The sequence below is a fragment of the Paroedura picta genome, chromosome 11 (genome assembly GCF_049243985.1).
Source record: "Paroedura picta isolate Pp20150507F chromosome 11, Ppicta_v3.0, whole genome shotgun sequence".
Classification (NCBI taxonomy): domain Eukaryota; kingdom Metazoa; phylum Chordata; class Lepidosauria; order Squamata; family Gekkonidae; genus Paroedura; species Paroedura picta.
The window spans coordinates 14,399,300-14,417,417 of NC_135379.1; the positions used below are offsets into that span (position 1 = coordinate 14,399,300).

General features: G+C 43.9%; 1 protein-coding gene across 9 annotated transcripts in view; it reads left to right on the plus strand.

Annotated features, from left to right (window-relative positions):
* Positions 1-18,069, plus strand: part of ABI1 (abl interactor 1) — a 111,791-nt gene extending 93,722 nt beyond the window's left edge. For 2 of the 9 annotated variants that reach the window (XM_077302729.1, XM_077302731.1), the window contains 5 exons: positions 1,375-1,458; positions 3,651-3,827; positions 7,576-7,662; positions 12,376-12,561; positions 15,670-18,069. In XM_077302729.1, coding sequence (XP_077158844.1) covers positions 1,375-1,458; positions 3,651-3,827; positions 7,576-7,662; positions 12,376-12,561; positions 15,670-15,845 — 710 coding nt within the window. In that variant the 3' untranslated portion in view covers positions 15,846-18,069. The remainder of the gene's footprint in view (positions 1-1,374; positions 1,459-3,650; positions 3,828-7,575; positions 7,663-12,375; positions 12,562-15,669) is intronic. The other 7 variants (XM_077302722.1, XM_077302725.1, XM_077302726.1 and 4 more) reach the window with 4 other exon arrangements.
* Positions 18,070-18,118: the final 49 nt, after the last annotated feature.

An 18,118-nucleotide genomic window follows, 5' to 3' on the forward strand; every position in this document is an offset into this window, starting at 1 on the left:
GCGCGCAGCCGGATCAAGTGGGACGAGCGGGGGCTAGCCAGCTCATTAGCAGGCCTAGGACAGAGCTCCTTGACAGGCAGTCAGCAGGCCGGGAGGCTCTCGTTAGCAGGCCCAGCCTAGCAGGCCAAGAGGCTCTCATGAGCAGGCCCTGCTTAGCAGGCTAACAGGCCCTCGTTAGCAGGCTCAGCCTAAGAGGCTAAGAGGCCCTTGTTAGCAAGCCCTCCACCACGACCCTTTGCCCTATTCCAACTTGGACAGCCGGACATGTCCCACCCCCCAGGCTGTTTCACAGATATACAGAGGAACAATGGATAAGGATGGTTACATTTTATTTTTATATATATAATGGTTGGATCAGGTAGTTAGGAGATATTAAAGTCATTTATTTAAGACTAGTCTGAGTAGATGGACCTGTGATCTGATTCAGTATAAGGCAACTTCATGTGTTCACGTGTGTTTCTTTGGCACAAGGTGCCATGTCTTATTCAGTGCAAGATGCCTTGTACTAGAGAAACACAGGGGTACTGTTGAACTAAGATAGTAGGATCCAACCAAGTTCTGTGGCCAATGCTGCTGAATTACCTGTGATCTAGAATTCCTTTAAATATGGATCCAGCAGTCAAAATTCGTAAAGATTATCAAAATATTATTATTAAATAACAACAACAACAACAACAATCATAATTTGATTTATGTACTACTCTGCCTTGAGAACCAGCTCAGAGTGGTGTACAGCATTTAATACAACAGTAAACATACAAAACTGATCAATTAAACTAAAAACATCAAAAGTTAAAGCTAAGCATAATTTAAACTATCACTTCCTTTTTAAGACCAATAGGAGCTACCTCAAAGTAGTGGTGGTATACCACTTATTCAGAACAGGAGAGAAGTGGCAAGTTCGGTATGACCTGAAACTCTGGCTACTGCTGCTGAATTGCCTTCTTGGTCTAGTCCTGGACTTAACAACATTTCTCCCTTGCTGACTTTTAAAGCATGTTGCTTGGTTTATTCCAGGGGTGGCCAAACTGTGGCGCTCCAGATGTCCAAGGACTACAATTCCCATGAGCCCTTGCCAGTTTGGCCAACCCGGTTTATTCTATCTATATACCCCAGTTCTTTCACTGAGATTCAAAGTGGATGACAGAATGAGAAGGCAGTGCAAGAAAAAAACAAAATAATACACTCTGCAAATGCTAGGGTTTCCATTAGTACCTGTGTTGGCCCAGTCATAGTGGGTGATCCATTCTTTACCTGCTCACAAACAACCAGCACCATTTTGTAAACTGGCGTTTGGATTTCCACATTGTCAAAACAAATAATGTTTCTACTCTGAACCGGGGCCTAACTTGGCGATCTCAACTATTTTATTAGCACAAATATTTGTTGCTCCTCCTCCTCCTGAAGCACCACCAGCACCACCAATGCCCCCGCCTCTCGTGACTGGCAGTATGATAGGTGAGATCTTTTGACGGAGCTGGAGTAAGTGTGTTTGCAGTAACCCTTTTCAATCTAATGGCTTTATTCATTCTGTTGAATGTGGTAGAGCCCTGACGAGTTGGGGATTTAACTAATCTAATCACTGCTAATATTTGTGGTGAAAGCCTCTGAAGGTTAAATATAAATGAACGAACCTGCCTTTCTTCAAAAGATTCTTGTTCTTTCTGGCCTAGTATTGTCTACTGTGGCACAGCAACTCTCTCAGATATCAGACAGGTTTCTTCCAGCCCTGCTACCTGAGATCCTTTTAATAAGACTTATTGCAAACTGAAAGTTGGATCTTATTTCTGCAAAGTATAATATTTGCATCATCATTATCATCAGATATCCCTCTCTTCCAGTGCTCGGGTGGGTAACAACATTTAAAGCAGGTACAATGATTAAGATTTTTAAAAGACTACACTTTATTATTCGTATCATTTAATTTATGCCCCCGCCTGGAATCCCAATGGGCAGGTTATTGTTCACATATGAATTTATCAAAGTAGAGCTGCCTTTAAGTTATCCTTTTATCTAAAGTCCTGTGGTCTACTTTTGCATGTGTCATTTACAAAACAGGAATGTACATTCAGGATATCTTAAGTTAGGGTTTAATTGACCACTGGGCCTCAGTATCTACATATTCTTATATGTTCGCACAGCTTTTTTGGTTGTCAGTTGGGATCCAACTTATTGTGTGCGTGTTATATGGGTAAAATCCATCTGTCTCTTGCCCAGTCGTCTGAAGGGGACTAGTTTGAGAGCTGGCTTGCCACAAGTCACAATACAGGATGCAGAACTCAGCTACACAACACAGGGCATTGCCAACTTTAGTACTGGCCGTGAAAGGAGTTAATTACTCTCTAGAACAGTTCCATGGAAAGAAGAAATTTCCTTTGCTCTTTGGCATGATTTGGTTTCCTAACCATTAAAAGCAGAAATGGCTCTATGCAAACTGATACGTGTTGCTGATGTAAAGATAAATGTTTAAGTTGTTCATTGTCTACCTGTACAATAGATTTTGTTATTCTACAGGCAGATAGCAATAGGATGCATTTCATCTATTAACTTGAGAGGCTTTGACCTGGAAAAGACTTGCAAACTTTGCCTCAAGTTCCATATTATGAACTAGACTGTGAGCAATAATATAGTATGTCGATGATATACGGATACCCACAAACACGTGATAGCAGTTTATTTCAGCACGGTGGCTGCCTTAACACTGGAAAGAACTTTTGCATTAGCAAATGAGCTGCAAGCAGCACAGCTCCATTTTTTAAATCAAGCACATTAAGTGTTGTATCGTTCGTCTCAGCTATGAACTGTGAATAGACACAACAGCTAATTATCTTTGTTTAAATAGCACTTTCCAAGGTGCAAGTTTTTGTTTTGGTATTTTAAATCTTTCACGTTGATGTGAAACAAAGCAAATACCCAACACTGAGACAATTTGGATTCGTACTGAAGGCTGCAGATGGCTCTAATTTGTTAATGGCGAAAGTTCTCTTCAAGATTGGCTGCCTCCTCTTATATATGAGAAGAGTCTAGGAGTCTGCTCTCCTTTTCATTGTTGGGAGTTCATTGTTTGAATGAGAGGCTGAATTTATCTAATCCCTTGGACTCTTGAAGACAACTTCATACTGCAGGGACCTTGCTACTGAAAAAAGCGAAAGCTTAATTGATATTGGACAGATAATAGTATTTATGGCAAATTCCAATAAATCATTTCCAGCATATTTTGTTTACCTTTCCCTTGATGATTTAGAAGCTATTGCAGCTATATTTGTTCAATTAATTGCCTGTAAAAGGATTTCTCTTGCAGCAAAACCTACATTTTTAAATGGCTGTGGAATCTCTGAAATGCTCAGGGGTTGGTTTTTGTCAGCCTTTAAAATCATTATCTGGGTTTAAGTCCTTAGAGAAACTTTTATAGAAATCAGGATGGAACTCCCATCCCCGCCCCTCATATTACCAGTAGCCTCTTTTTCTAACCTGCTCTGTGGACTGTTATCACTACTGGGGATTTGGGTTTCCTGAGTTTTGCTGTGTTGTGGTCTTCTTACATTTCTCCCCTGGTTTTCTGCACTCTGTCTTAAGAAGGTGGGGGGGTGTTTGGTTATTTGTTTGTTCAAGTCTTCGTGTTTGGCTCCATTTTGGCTCCTGCTTTTCAGCTGCTCCCGGGTCAGCCCCTGGTTCCCAGTACGGCACAATGACCAGGCAGATTTCCCGGCACAACTCTACCACTTCTTCGGCCTCTTCTGGTGGATTTAGGCGGAATCCTTCTGTGACTGCTCCATTTTCTGCTCAACCTCATGTTAACGGCGGGCCCCTCTATTCTCAAAATTCAAGTAAGCTTGTTGGGTTACTGCAGAGCACAGAGCTCCTGTGCAAAATGATTTAGAAGGTCGCTTTTTATGGGTGTCTTTGGTGATCCAGTAAGCGGAATGTACACGATAGCTTGGATCCTAAACGAATGCCCATGGAATTCTGCTTGTGCAGTGGGGCTTTTCAATCTCTTTTCTCTTGCAGTTGTCAGTGCTTCCTTCCAACGCTGTTTCTGAATGTTGGAGGTGGGAGCTTTTGGGAGTGTTAAGTACAACACTCAGGACTACAGCTGGAAGGGGGGATTGGTGGAAATGGGAGATACCCTCTTTCCGTGAAAAGGGCAGGGGCTTCAGCTTACAATAGTACACTATCGGATCCAAGCCTATAAGAGCCTTTTCCTTACATGGGTTATTTGCCCTGGATTCTGTGTTGTTGGGGAGTTCTTTTTCCCTGCTTCTCCACAGCATCATGGTCCATTCATGCAACTTCCAGACTTCCCCTGATCTCCCCAGAGCTTTCTGAAGCCTGCTTTGCTGCAAAGGTTTGGGACAGATCTCAGGAAAACCTGGATGGTTGCTGTGTGGGTGGGAAAGTTCAGATTTTCACAACTAAATTGCAGCTCTTTTCCCTGATCCCATCCCTGCAGCAGAGACTTCTTTCCCCCGCCACTGGGGGCGTTTTAAATTAGCAGTTTAATGTTGTATCACTATAACACTATAGCAATACATACTCCAGGTTCTCTTAATTCACAGCTTTAAAGTAAAATACAGTCTCTAGCCTTACAGGGTATCTGTTGTGGGGAGAGGAAGGACTCTGTGAGCTCCCCCTTATTGATGGTCTTCAAGTAGTGGCCGGACAGATCCTTATCCTAGATGCTTTAGGCTGATCCTGCATTGAGCAGAGAGTTGGACTAGATGGCCTGTATGGCCCCTTCCAACTCTAGGGTTCTATGATTCTTTGGTAAAAAAGGAAAGATGCAACTCTGCCATGGAAAGGGCCAGAGGCTTACTTTTTAAAAAAAGCGGAAGCTGGAATTCAGAGAACCTGCTAAATCGATAACATAATATCAATATCTATAATATTAAATTGCTAATTTTTGTTAATAAAATTGAGACAGTCTGGGAGAAAGTGGAGGCCACCGGAGGGAACTGGGGTAGGGAAAGCTGACCTGTTGGGTCCACTTTATCACCAGCTGTACCAGCCATGGGTAACCCACAGAAGCCTCAGGTGGAAATCTCCAAGGAGCCATTGGAAAGAAGTAGTGCTAAAAGCAGGAGTAATTGCACCCATTCCATTTTATACAGATGGTTATTCACTGCAGAGAGAATTGCATGAAACTCCAGGCTTTTTTCTTTCTTTGTTAGTCTTACTTCATTTTGGTCTCATTTGCAACAGCATCACAGTTTCAGTGAAATAACCAGTGCAGTTTTGAGAAATGGTAAATAAGCTAGCGGTCAGTGCCCTTTTAAGGAAAAACCACAGCCAGAGATATATGAACATAAAAAAGAAGCAACCGTTTCACTTTCAGTCTGAGCGGCTTCCTGAGATGTGTAAGGTTTGTTATGTAGGGTTTGTTGCAGTCTCATGATTTAGTATCCAAGCACTATTTGAATATGGGCACAGGTTCTAAGCCAGGGGTAGGCAAACTGTGGCCCTCCAGATGTCCATGGACTGCAGTTCCCATGAGCCCCTGCCAGCACTCGCACCTTAGCAGGCAGTCAGCAGGCTGGGAGGCCCTCATTAGCAGGACCAGCCTAGGAGGCCGGAAGGCCCTCGTGAGCAGACCCAGCCTAGCAGGCTAAGAGGCCCTCATTAGCCGGCCCAGCCTAGCAGGCCAAGATGGCCTCATTAGCAAGCCCTCCACCACAACCCTTTGCCCAGGGCCCTCTCCCCTTACCTGGTGCTGGCTCCAGGCACTGAGACGCGTCTGAGAGCAAAGAGGCCAGAGTTCAGGGATGGAGGGCAGGAGCTGCAGGGGCAGGGCCAATCAGTGTGGCATTCGTTGACAGGGGCTCATGGGAATTATAGTCCATGGGCCACAGTTTGCCTACCCCTGTTCTAAACGCTCATAGCCTGTCATGCTTAAAAAGTTCAACCCACAATTTTAATTTGATTTTATCCTTGTAAAAATATATGATTTCACAATGCAGTTTTCTCATTTCTCACTCTGCTTAGTCTGCATTTTTTATTACCAGCAAGCAAATACACTTTGTATTGCACAGGTACGTGCACGTGCACACACATGGACAGAGAAAGAAAACAAATTTGTACAAAGCAGATCCCTATAGTTATATGGATGCATGAGAAAACTAGGTTGCTCAGAAGGGACCAAAGTGCTGGAATGTAATTTTAAAGACTGAATTATGGTTTTGTTTAAGATTAGTGCATACTTCAAAGTGCAGAACCTGTTTCAAACTTGCGATTCCACCCTATTCCCGTACTGGACTCATAAGCCTTTCAAACAGTACTACTTTAGGTTTGATACACTTTCCACAGTGCTTCCCTCTAGTGCTGGTATTCAGAAGTTACCTTTAATAGCCATTGATCAGACCTTTTCTCCACGAATCTGCCTGCTCCCTTTTGAAAGCCAGTCGTAATTCAAAGAAAGGAAGGGAATTTAATCTATGAATTAAAGCTACCTTACAAAGGCTACTCTAAAACTGAATTCTTTAGTGTTTGCTGTGTGACGTCTGCCTCTGTCACTTTTTAAACCAGAAGGCCTTGCAATTCCCGGAGAGTCCCCGTTGCCAGGCCAACTGTGAGGCATTTCCCCCTCTGATGTGTGTTGAAAGTGCAAAGTTCTTATCTACAGTTCTTGAAGGTTGAGTGTTCAGAATACTGGAGTAATTATTTATGAAGCTGGAAGCAAGGAAGCTTTGTCCTTTGTCATTTTGATGTCACCGGAATGCCAATAGCCAGCAATTAATACATCCTGCGAAATTCTCCGGCTTACCTGATTAGTTGAGGCTATTTTTAGGGGGGAGACAACTTTAATGCAACTATCCATTCACGTCAAATTGCCAGAGGTAGAATAACACTCCCCCCCCCCATCTATCAAAATCAATCACTGTTCTAAAAACTATTATGAAGGTATTCTGTAAGTCACAGAAACAATAAGCCAAGCAAGGAATCCTACCTTAGGGCTGGACCTTCCTCCTGGCAGACCTCACAGTTCCCTGATTTTTGGGTTTCATGACTCTGCAAACTACAGTTCCTTGCATGTTCCTTCCTTCCCTTCCTCCTGAGATTTTATTGCAAGATCTGTTCAGTAAATTTAAAAAAAAATCACAGTTGACGTCATTCACCCCACCCCACCCCACCCTTTGAGTTGATTCCTGTGGATCCTTTCTGTAAGCAGGGGGTGCCTGGGAGGCGCCTTTGGTGAGAGGGAAGCACCTCTGCTGGCAAAATGGATCAACAGGATCTGGAACTTGACAGGTTTCGAAGCATCTGGATTTTAAAGCTGAAAACAGCATTCTTAAGGAACTTGGCTAGAGCAAAGAAGTAGGAAGTTCTTTTTAAAACTCAAATCCTTTGGTTTTGTTTTTCCTCCCTTTGGGGGGGGGGAGTTGCAAGCTGGCGAAAAAATGGGTGATGATTGTGTTATTGGGAACGCAAACTTGAAGGAGGTCCTGCCGTGTTGGTTTCTGTTGTTCATTGAGTATCTTGTTTTGTGGTCCATTGTTACTGACAGCTGCTTTTGTTTGTTTGTTTTCCTTTTTTTTTCCTGTGTGTTTTTTACTTCCCTACTATGGTGTCTGTTGCTTCCAGTTTCTATTGCTCCGCCCCCTCCCCCTATGCCTCAGTTGACTCCACAGATACCTCTCACAGGCTTCGTGGCCAGGGTTCAGGAAAACAGTAAGTTTGGCCGCTCAGCTTCTCCAACGAGTAGAGCTGATTCTCTCTTCTAGCATGCATGGCTGGCCAATCAGACTCCTTTCTCTGTTTTTTTTATTTTTTCCTTTTTCTTATCCGTTTCCAACGTGAGATGCTAATTCCATTTTGCATTCTAGTCCCAACCCGGAACAGAAGAGTACCCTCTCTTGGTTTAGGTTCAAGCATAAACATTTGGGCATTGGTTCTTACTGATAATTTGGCCATACTCCGAAGAGGACTGTATGCGTCTCTTAATTTTCTATCCCAAAGTTGAATTGGAGGGGGGGGGGGAGAGAGAATTCAAAACATAGTCTGTAGCATTAGCAGGACACTAGTTTTAATGAAACCAACAGAGTAGGAATGTGCTGCAGGCAATTTCCATTTTCAGATATTCTTCAAGTAATCCCCAAGCTGGCTTTGAATTGAGGAAATTTGAAAACTCGCTTGGGGTATGGCTGTGCCCTCTTGGCTCATGGGAATGGATCCAGCCATTTTTTCCTTACAATCTTGCACAGTTTGCCTCCTTACAATGCCAGTTCTGCACGACATTTATGAGGGCAGGTCCCATGATCCTTAGTGTGGACTTTTTTTGATGGTGCCTTCGCCTTCCTTCTTTTCACCAGATGAAAAACTGATTGGTTCAGATTACAGCTCAGAGATTTATGACATCATATGAAAGGGCACCAAATAAAATGTCCCAGGTACAGATGGAACAACTTAAAATCCTTTTATTTTGTAATCTGTAGGCAACATGTAGACATGGGTGTGTGTGTTTGGGCCTAGTTTAAGTGTGATTTTAGAAGAAGATGAGCTGTTTTTATACTCCATTTTTTACTACCAGAAGGAATCTCAAGATGGATTATAGTCTCCTTCCCTTCCTCTCTCCATAACAGACACTCTGTCAGGTAGATGAGGCTGAGAGAGCTCTGAGAAATGTGACTCACCTGAGACTGCATCTGTAGGAATGGGGAATCAAACCTAGTTCTCCAGATTAGAGAGCCAGCTTGGTGTAGTGGTTAGGAGTGTGGACTTCTAATCTGGTGAGCTGGGTTTGAATCTGCATTCCCCCGCATGCAGCCAGCTGGGTGACCTTGGGCTCGCCACAGCTCTGATAAAGCTGTTCTGACCGAGCAGTGATATCAGGGCTCTCTCAGCCTCACCCACCTTACAGGGTGCATGTTGTGGGGAGAGGAAAGGGAAGGCGAATGTAAGCCGCTTTGAGACTCCTTCAGGTAGAGAAAAGCGGCATATAAGAACCAACTCTTCTTCTTAACCACTATGCCAAGATGGCTCTCAAGCTGGGCAAGCAAACTTTACCCAAAAGGTATCTGTTGTGGATAGCTTCTTGATGCTTCTCCTGTATACGGTGCAGTGCTAGCAAGCCAAAGGACTTTATTGGCATATTAATGTCGTGCAGTAGTGGGTGAGGAAGGGATTTAAACATAAAGATGATCAGACGCAGTAGTGGAGGGGCGAGCCTTCTATTCTGCTATTGTGCTCAGCTCCACTTCTAAATCAGGCCTCAGATTGTTATTGGTTACTTGTCAGTGCACTTCTGCGCTGGCCTAAGTCATTTTTGCGTCACTTCCCTGGGGATCAATAGGGAGACCCCCCCCTTCCCGATCTAGAAGAAGTGCCTAAAATTGAACCATCCAAACAACCGTCTGTCCTTGCAGCTGGGATTCTTAACCCAGATGAAGCCATATTGAATTGAACATTGGAATCCTGGCTACAAGTCAGTTTTCTTCAAGGTCCTCCAAGATGGGCAGGAGGGGCTGGTTCAGGAAAGAAAGCCGTCCCCACGATGAATTGTTACAGATACCAGTTTCTCCTCTGCAGTTGCTATGTTGGGAAGGGGGGTGGGTCAACATACCTTTTAGATGGAGAACGTTGATTGAGCAAGATTTGAGTCCAGGGGCATCTTAGGGAGCAACAAGGCTCTGAGGGCATAAAGCTTTTGGTAGTCAAAGTTCCCCTGGTCAGGTGCTGATTCCACTGTGATTTGACTCTTTACAACTTGCACTCTGAAATTATTGTTAGTCCCAAAAGTGCTGCTGGGCTGTGCTTTTGGTGGCAGTGAGATCTTTATGTATCTTGAGTAATTCCCACCCTCTTGTTGACAGTAACGTGTTTCTGTCAGAGACGGGTTAAATTTCTTCTGAGCCTTCTGAAGTATACAGAGCAGCAAAGAGAGTCTTATTAGCTCACGTTAAATTCATACGTAAAACTGAGATTGGCTGTGCGGCTCTGCTCTACCGTTATCTATGAAGGCCTCCATTTCACGTTTCAGATTAACCCGGCCGGTTCCATATTTTTCCCTACGATATTTTAAAACTCATAGGAAACAAACTGAAGCTGTTAATGCCGTGTTGAAATCAAGCAGTTAAATTTTCACTAATTAAGTGAAGGGAATAGAGTCGTTAGTTTTACTACATGGCTTCTTCTGATCTTCTCAATTATGTTAACCTGAGGGTTTTTATTGGGATATGTGTGTGTTGTAACAAGGAGACATGGGACAGCTGAGTCATTGTTACCAGAAAGGTTTCATTGTTTTCTAGTTTGTTTGTTTTTTAAAGGCCATTCAGTAAATCCAGGGCTGGTTTTATGCACAAATATTTTCATTAACTGAGATACGTGACTCTTAAAAGCATTCTCTTTTCCACCAAAGCTAAAGAATGGAGAATAGTTTTTCTTAAAGCCCGTTTGCTGCTTTTCTCCAAAACAGATCCAGCCGGTGGATTGCTCTGTGTTTGCATGCATGTGTTTGTTGTTAAATGGATCAGGTCCATAACATCTAGGGTGCAGGCCACCAGAATCTTTCTGCATTGAGATCATGATTCCCTTGTGGAAATTCAACAGAACATGTGGTGGAAGAATTCCAACTGGACTTTACTGGTTATCTTCTAAACAGGCGTCTTTCACAGAGCCTTCCTCTCACACCCTAATGTACACTTCTTTGCCATTTACTGAAATCAGGTTCAAATTTAGATTCTAGCATTAATAAGATGCAGAGTACTGTGTATATAAAAAGGAGTCTGGAACAGCTGTTAACTGCCTCAGAAAAGAAAAACAAAAATTGAGTCTAATAGCAGGCACACGAAAGCTCACGCCTTGAATAAATCTTTGTTGGTCTTAACGGTGCTATTGGACTCAATCTTTCTTGTGCTACTTCAGACCAGTATGGCTTCCCACTTGAATCTTATCTTTTTTGGGAGAGAAAACTCAACAGGATTAAGAGGCATCAAAGGTGCACAAAGTCCCATGGATTTTAGTGGTAGAGTCAAGCACATAACTGGTGTTTGTCCTTTGGTATAATTAGGCCTTCAAAAAAATACTTCACTGTGACCCCTTAATCGGGTGCCCATGCTCTGTTGGGGTTCATGTCATCATAAGAGCGGATAATGATGATAAATATTAATATTGTTATTGTTATATTTATTATTCGCCTTATCTCATGGGACTTAGGACAGATTACAGTGAAAGTGTAAAGATATAAAATTATAATACAGAAATATACATTTAAAATAAGGGCAATGATTTATCAATATTAAAACACTGATTAGGCTAGTTGCCCACTCTACTATGATGGGAAAGAGGGGGACCATAAAGATTAACATCTGAATAAGTTGGCGGATTCTGCCACAGAGTCCAACTGATTAGGTGTTTTTTGGTCCTCAGCTCTGTCCTACAAGCCTTGTGGAATTGTCTAAGATCTTGCAGGACTGATCTTAGTTGGCTGAGCATTCTACCAGGCTGGGACAGGGCCAAAAAGTCCCTGGCTGTGGCTAAGGCCAGTCTAATCTCTTTGAGGCCAGGGATCCTGAGTAGGTTCTGCTGCTTAGATCTTAAAGCTCTTTGGGAGAAATATGTTTGAGATTTGTGTGTTGGTGGTTCACGTGCGTATGTATGTGTGTGGCTTTTTTGATTGGGTGGACTTATTTTAATCCTTCAAAGCATGAGCTTTCAAAACCCTTTACATATAGCTTTAAGAAGGGTTTGTGAGAGGAGCTCTAGCTAGACAGTTGTGATTCTTGAAGGAGGCTATGCAACCTTGCTAGAACTGTAACCACAAAAACCCTGCAATTTAAGGTACAGAAATGTAGTGAAGCACCCTGAATCCTGCAGGGTGTTCTGTCTGCCCCTGACATTGTCTTCCGTCACTTGGTCTTCCGGTGGTGATGCAGATTCCCTGGTCTTCCTTTTATCCCCGTGCAACCGGGGGAACAGGAATTTTTATCCTCACTAGTAGCTCTCTGATTGTCCAGAATTTCTTTTAACCTCAGAACCAAAAACAAACTAACGGAACAGCGCTGAAACCTCCAGCATGCCGTCTTTACAGCTGGGCCGCAGCCGTCAGCAACCTACTTTCTTTCTGACGCGAACTTTCGATATCTTTGGCACAAGGAACGAGAGAGCCATGGAGCAAACATCCCTTCTGATTTCTGCTAGCGATCAGCTTCTGCCTTGGCGTGTGTGCTTCGACAGTAGCATCTCTCTAGTCTGTGGCTGCTAGTAACGCGTACAAGCCGTGCGTTTGTAGTATATTTAACATAACGGCGCATTTTGTATCTAATCCATGCATGGTCCTGTAATTGCATGCTGTCTATTTTCTGTAGAAAACGTGCTGCCCTGGCAATGCATTTATCTGCCCTTGTGGGGAAGCTGCCTGAGCTCCTGTCTCCCTTGACTTTCCAGTTGCTGATAGCCCCACCCCGCCGCCCCCGCCCCCACCCGACGAGATGCCTATGTTTGACGACTCACCGCCCCCGCCCCCTCCGCCCCCCGTGGATTACGAAGACGAGGAGGCTGCAGTAGTGCAGTACAACGACCCGTACGCAGATGGCGATCCAGCCTGGGCACCGAAAAACTATATCGAGAAAGGTAATGCTATCGGCTCCCCCCCCCCCCAAATTGCTGTTTGCCCTGCTCTGTTGTTTTTGAAGCCTCCGCTGTGAACTCTCTGGGTGGCCTTTTGCAAGCCGTTGCTGTCATGTTGCTGCCACAGCATCAGCGTCCCATTGAGCTGCAGGAGACAAATCAGACAGGTCTGTCTGATGGGGCTCTTGCGAGGGATGCCGAGAGTGAGAAGACAGATAAACAGAGTAAAAGAGAGACAAATAGAACGAAAGAAAGTTAGAGAGAACGATTGAAAGAGGGAGAGGAGTGCTTGCTCTGCCTTTAGGTGAAGTAGTAAGAGAAACTGTCCTGAGAGGAGAAGGAGGGCGGCAGCACTGCAGGGATCCAGCTGCAACCCTTCCCCGTACACCACTGGCTTGTGACAGTGTCCCGTGGGATGGGGACGGGGAGGAGGAGGGTGTTCCTCTTGACCACCCTAAAAACTATGTTATGGATCATGGGACCTGCATGGGTGCAAGTCATGTGGAATCATGGCTGTCGTAAAGTAACAGAGCGCCAGTGCGGTGTAGTGGTTAAGAGCGGCAGCTTCTAGTCTGGTGACCTGGGTTCGATTCCCTACATCTCCTCATCCACTTTTCGGCCTTGGCTCCAGCCTGTTGGAATGAGTTGCCGTCGGAAGTGCGAACCCACACAGAGCTTCCTAAGTTCCGGAAGGCTTGTAAGACGGCGTTCTTCCACCAGGCGTTTGGTTGAGGCTGGGGCTTTCTGTCACCACCCAATGTGGCCCCCAGCCGAGCCCCCATTAACCCCCGTTCTGTACCTGGCCAGTAATTGGACACCTTAACAGCCAGGTTTGTAAGGGTGCTGGAGTTTGGATGAGTTAGCTGCAACATTTTTTTCATTTAATGCTCTACAGCAGGGGTAGTCAAACTGCGGCCCTCCAGATGTCCATGGACTACAATTCCCATGAGCCCCTGCCAGCATTCGCTGGCAGGGGCTCATGGGAATTGTAGTCCATGGACATCTGGAGGGCCGCAGTTTGACTACCCCTGCTCTACGGTTTCATTTGCTGATGTAAGCCACCCTGAGACCATTCGGAGAGGGGAGGCATATAAATTAAAACACAAATAAAAATAAATAAATGAATTGCAGCCAGCTGGGTGACCTTGGGCTAGTCACAGTGCAGTTAGAGCTGTTCTCACAGAGCAGTTTCTCTCAGAGCTCTCTCAGCCTCACCTCCCTCACAGGGTGTCTGTTCTGAGGAGAGGAAGGGAAGGCAATCGTAACCCGCTTTGAGACTCCTTTGGAAGGGAAAAGTGGCATATAACAACCAACTCTTCTTCTTCTCAGCCCCAGCTCCCTCACAGGGTGTGGGGAGAGGAAGGGAAGGCAATCGTAAGCCACTTTGAGACTCCTTTGGTAGTGAAAAGCGGAGTATAAAAACAGCTCTTCTTCTGAGGAATGAGAAAACTGGGTGGATCCAACCTGTACTTATTTCCCACCCTTTCTCTTTGGACTCAGAATGGCTAGTGTTGTTATGCTGTCTGGCTGGTAGGTATTAAAATTTGGAGCACTGAGCCAATTTTGCAGGGGTCAAGTAGTTCCTAGAAATAAAATAGGAGCCAAAAGTAGATTATGAATGAGTGTCCATGGGGACTTGCCAGTTGGCTGCCTCCCAGTACGGTATTGTCAGACTGCAGGAGCACAGACTGTTGTTCTGTAGTTTTCCCCATAGATCTTCCTTTTATAAGTTGCTCGGAACACAAGCACAAAGTATAAAAACTGAACTGGCGTTCACCTTTCATGTTAAACAGAAGGGAAGATCATGGGAACCAGTCTTGCACTCCTGAACAACTTCCTAATTTCATCCCTAGCAATAAGAATGTATATTGCTGCAAATTGTACTGTGCTGTTATTAGTGCCTGCTGTACATTGGGCATCAAACAGAATTTGGAATTGCCTGACTTGCATGGCTGATGCTGTGATTTGATCCCCTTGGCAGGGAAGGGGATACACACTTTTCTTGGATGCTTTAGGATGCTTTGGGCTGATCCTGCGTTGAGCAGGGGGTTGGACTAGATGGCCTGTATGGCCCCTTCCAACTCTATGATTCTATGAATACTTTTTCTCTATTAGAAGTCCTTGTTGTAGTCCATGACTTTCATATGTGGACACACGCATACACTCCGAAGTGTTGATGGAAATTATGCCTTAACACGCTTAAGTGTTGATGGAAATTATACTCATATTGCATAGAGATAAATACGGGGAATACACACACACACAAAAACTTGAACTGAATAGATCTAGCCAGTTTGCTACCTGCTTCAATTCTGTGCAAGGATTCAGGTAGCGCTTTGTTTCCTGATGGCCTTTTAACTGGAAGTCTCCAAGATTGCCCCTGGCATACTTCTGCTTGCAAAATACACGCCTTACCCTTCAGCTGTGGCTTCTCAAACAGTGTGCAGAAGCCACAACTTAAACTCCAGATTAATTTAATCAGAGTCCAGTAGCACCTTTAAGACCAACAAGAATTTATTCAGGGTGTGAGCTTTCGAGCGCAAGCACTCTTCCTCAGACTTGGTCTTAAAGGTGCTACTTGGACTCTGATTTTATTAAAGTACTTCAGACCAACACGGCTACCCATTTGTATCTAACCAGGTTAATTTGCGAGTCAGATTTCTGAAAACCTTCAACGAGCCGGGGGAGTAGACCCTCCCCTCCCCAAAACAAGTGAGAGTCTAGCGCAGGGGTAGTCAAACTGCGGCCCTCCAGATGTCCATGGACTACAATTCCCATGAGCCCATGCCAGCGTACGTCCTCCTAGGTCCCTGTCCTCCCTAGGCTCTGCCCCCAGATTTCCAGGAAATTTCCCAACCTGGAGCTGGCAACCTACCCACCCGCCATTCCACCAGTGGCCCAAAGAGAACCTGGAAACTCTAGTGCAGGGGTAGTCAAACTGCGGCCCTCCAGATGTCCATGGACTACAATTCCCAGGAGCCCCCTGCCAGCGGATGCTGGCAGGGGGCTCCTGGGAATTGTAGTCCATGGACATCTGGAGGGCCGCAGTTTGACTACCCCTGGTCCTAGCGTAAAGAAGACTCACTCGCTTGATTTGCCTCCCATTTCCAGTTGTCGCCATATACGATTACACCAAGGACAAGGACGATGAGCTGTCATTCATGGAGGGCGCAATCATTTATGTTATCAAGAAGAACGACGACGGCTGGTATGAAGGCGTGTGTAACCGAGTGACCGGCCTGTTTCCCGGGAACTACGTCGAATCGATCATGCACTATGCGGATTAAAAAAAAATTTCTTCCTTCAGGTCAGGTCTTGTATTCAATCATGCCATAATTATTTACAAAGGGTTAACTAAAAAGGTTAACAGTTGTCTTAATGCTCTCTTTTGAAAAAAAAAGATGTGCCCATCCTTTTCAGGCCATACTGTTTAAATGGTATGATTGAATGTTCATCCGTAAGCATTTGTCTCTGCAGTTTGTAAAACAAGCAACTGTTTTATTACCGATTATGCTTATTTACTTACGCATTGTTGATTTTTATGACCAGCCTAAATATTCTGGGGAAGTAGGGTATATAATATTTAATGACTCATGATTCAAATTGTGCCATTTCTTTTTAATTTTTCCTTTCCTTCAGTGCAGCATGGTAAACTAACAACGATGTTAGACTAACATTAAAAATCTGGTCAAAAAATTTGATAGTGCTGGTCATCTACCTTTGTTTAGACTCTTGCTCATCCTCAACCTATAGTATTTGTTTAAAAGCATGCATACAAACTTATGTACTGAATTATCCTTTTATTTCCCCCCCAAAAATCCAAGATGCTTCCAATTTGTTGTAATCTTCTACCTGGAGTACTTTTACTAAAAGTTTATTCCAGAGAGTCATTTGAGTCTCTAAGGTGTCCATGTGAATCAAAGATGGGTGGTCTTATGATGTACGTGTAATTTGTACCGGATTTTTTTTTTTTTAATGAGTAAATTTGCATTGACTTTTCCATTCATAAATACATAAGTGAACCAAAGGTCTTGTCCATGACTTTGTTGGCTTACCTTGACAAAGCAATATTAGTGTGTTGACCTTCCCCTCTCAGCCGGGTCACTAGCTTTTAACGCAAGTCAAGAACTGGACATCCCATGACCAGGAAAACCAAATTCATGCAAGTTCACCATGACTGCAATCACACACAAAACTATTTGACTGCATTTAGTATTACAGGAACTGGCTCAACTTTGCTACTTTCAACATTGATAGTGGAAAAACAAGAATTGGTCAAGGGCCAAACAAACTTCTAGGGTGGTCACATTTTGTTGAGGGGAGCAGGTCCAGCCAGGGGGGATCTACACGGATCTTTGAACAATGATCTGGAGATCTTCCCCTTGCCTTAACGTGTAATTACAGCTGAAGAGATGTCAGGCTGGTACCTTTCTCCCCCTGCTATCTCTATCATCTCTCCGTGTATGTGTAGGGAGGAATGCCAGAACTGCACCCCTAGGAGTGAGCTGTGGACCCTTCCAGCCCCTGCAAGTAGCCTGCTGCTTTGATAGCTGTTCACCCACAGAGACCTATGGCACACAACTTTCTGCCTGTCAAATGTGGTGACCCATGGAATAACTAGCGGCCTTGGTCATGAAGTGATTGGTGTACTTTCAGGAGACAAGCTTTTAAGATTAGGTACACGTTCAGCAGCTTCCAGAATGTGAAAGAACAATCCTAAAAGGTCTATTTTATCAAGTCACTTAAATGCCTTGTCTGCTTAAGACTACAAAGATCTTGTGTCCTGCTGAAAGTTTTTTTTTTTTTAATTGCCTGTCTGGGGGGAAAGAGAATTTGCTACTGATTTGTCCTCAGCACTGTATTGCCAAAGCATACACAAGCATCCATGAATAAGCCTCTGCGGGCAGCCGAAAGGTAGACCAGTCTTGCACGAGAGAGAATGCTGAATCCGAGCCTCCTATGGGAAGGCCCCCACCCCCTCTTACAGGGAAACATGCAGACCTTTTCTTCTCTTTTTCTTACAAAAACCACGCATGCACTTTGACATGTCCGTCCCCCCCCCCATTGAGCACAAGGTCAGATGACATGTCAGCCTCAGTTTGTATAAAATTTGTATTACAAAGATTATCTAAGGCAGAACAATTTAGTGAGGGATTACTGTAGGTCCTGAAGATTTATTTTGGAACTGAAGCACTGACCTTCTGGGTATTAAAACACTTGTTGAAGAATCAGGTACATTGGACATGTGATTGGTTACAGTTATCACATTTTCTAGTGACATTACTGAAACATTCCCTTGCCTTCTTACCTTAAATGAACCTAATTTTATAAAATGGTTTCTTGCTTTTTCGTATTTGTTCATTTGTAATTTTCTGAAATCATTAGCAACTAGTAAAACCTATCTGTATTTCATTTATAAATTGGAACAGCTTCTTTTAATTTGTATATATAACCTGTTTAATTACAAAAAAATTTATGTACAGTCTTTTATAATAAACCATTCTCCTTTAATATTCTGGGTACTCTGACATTCTAATAGGCAATTAAGATCATTGTCCAG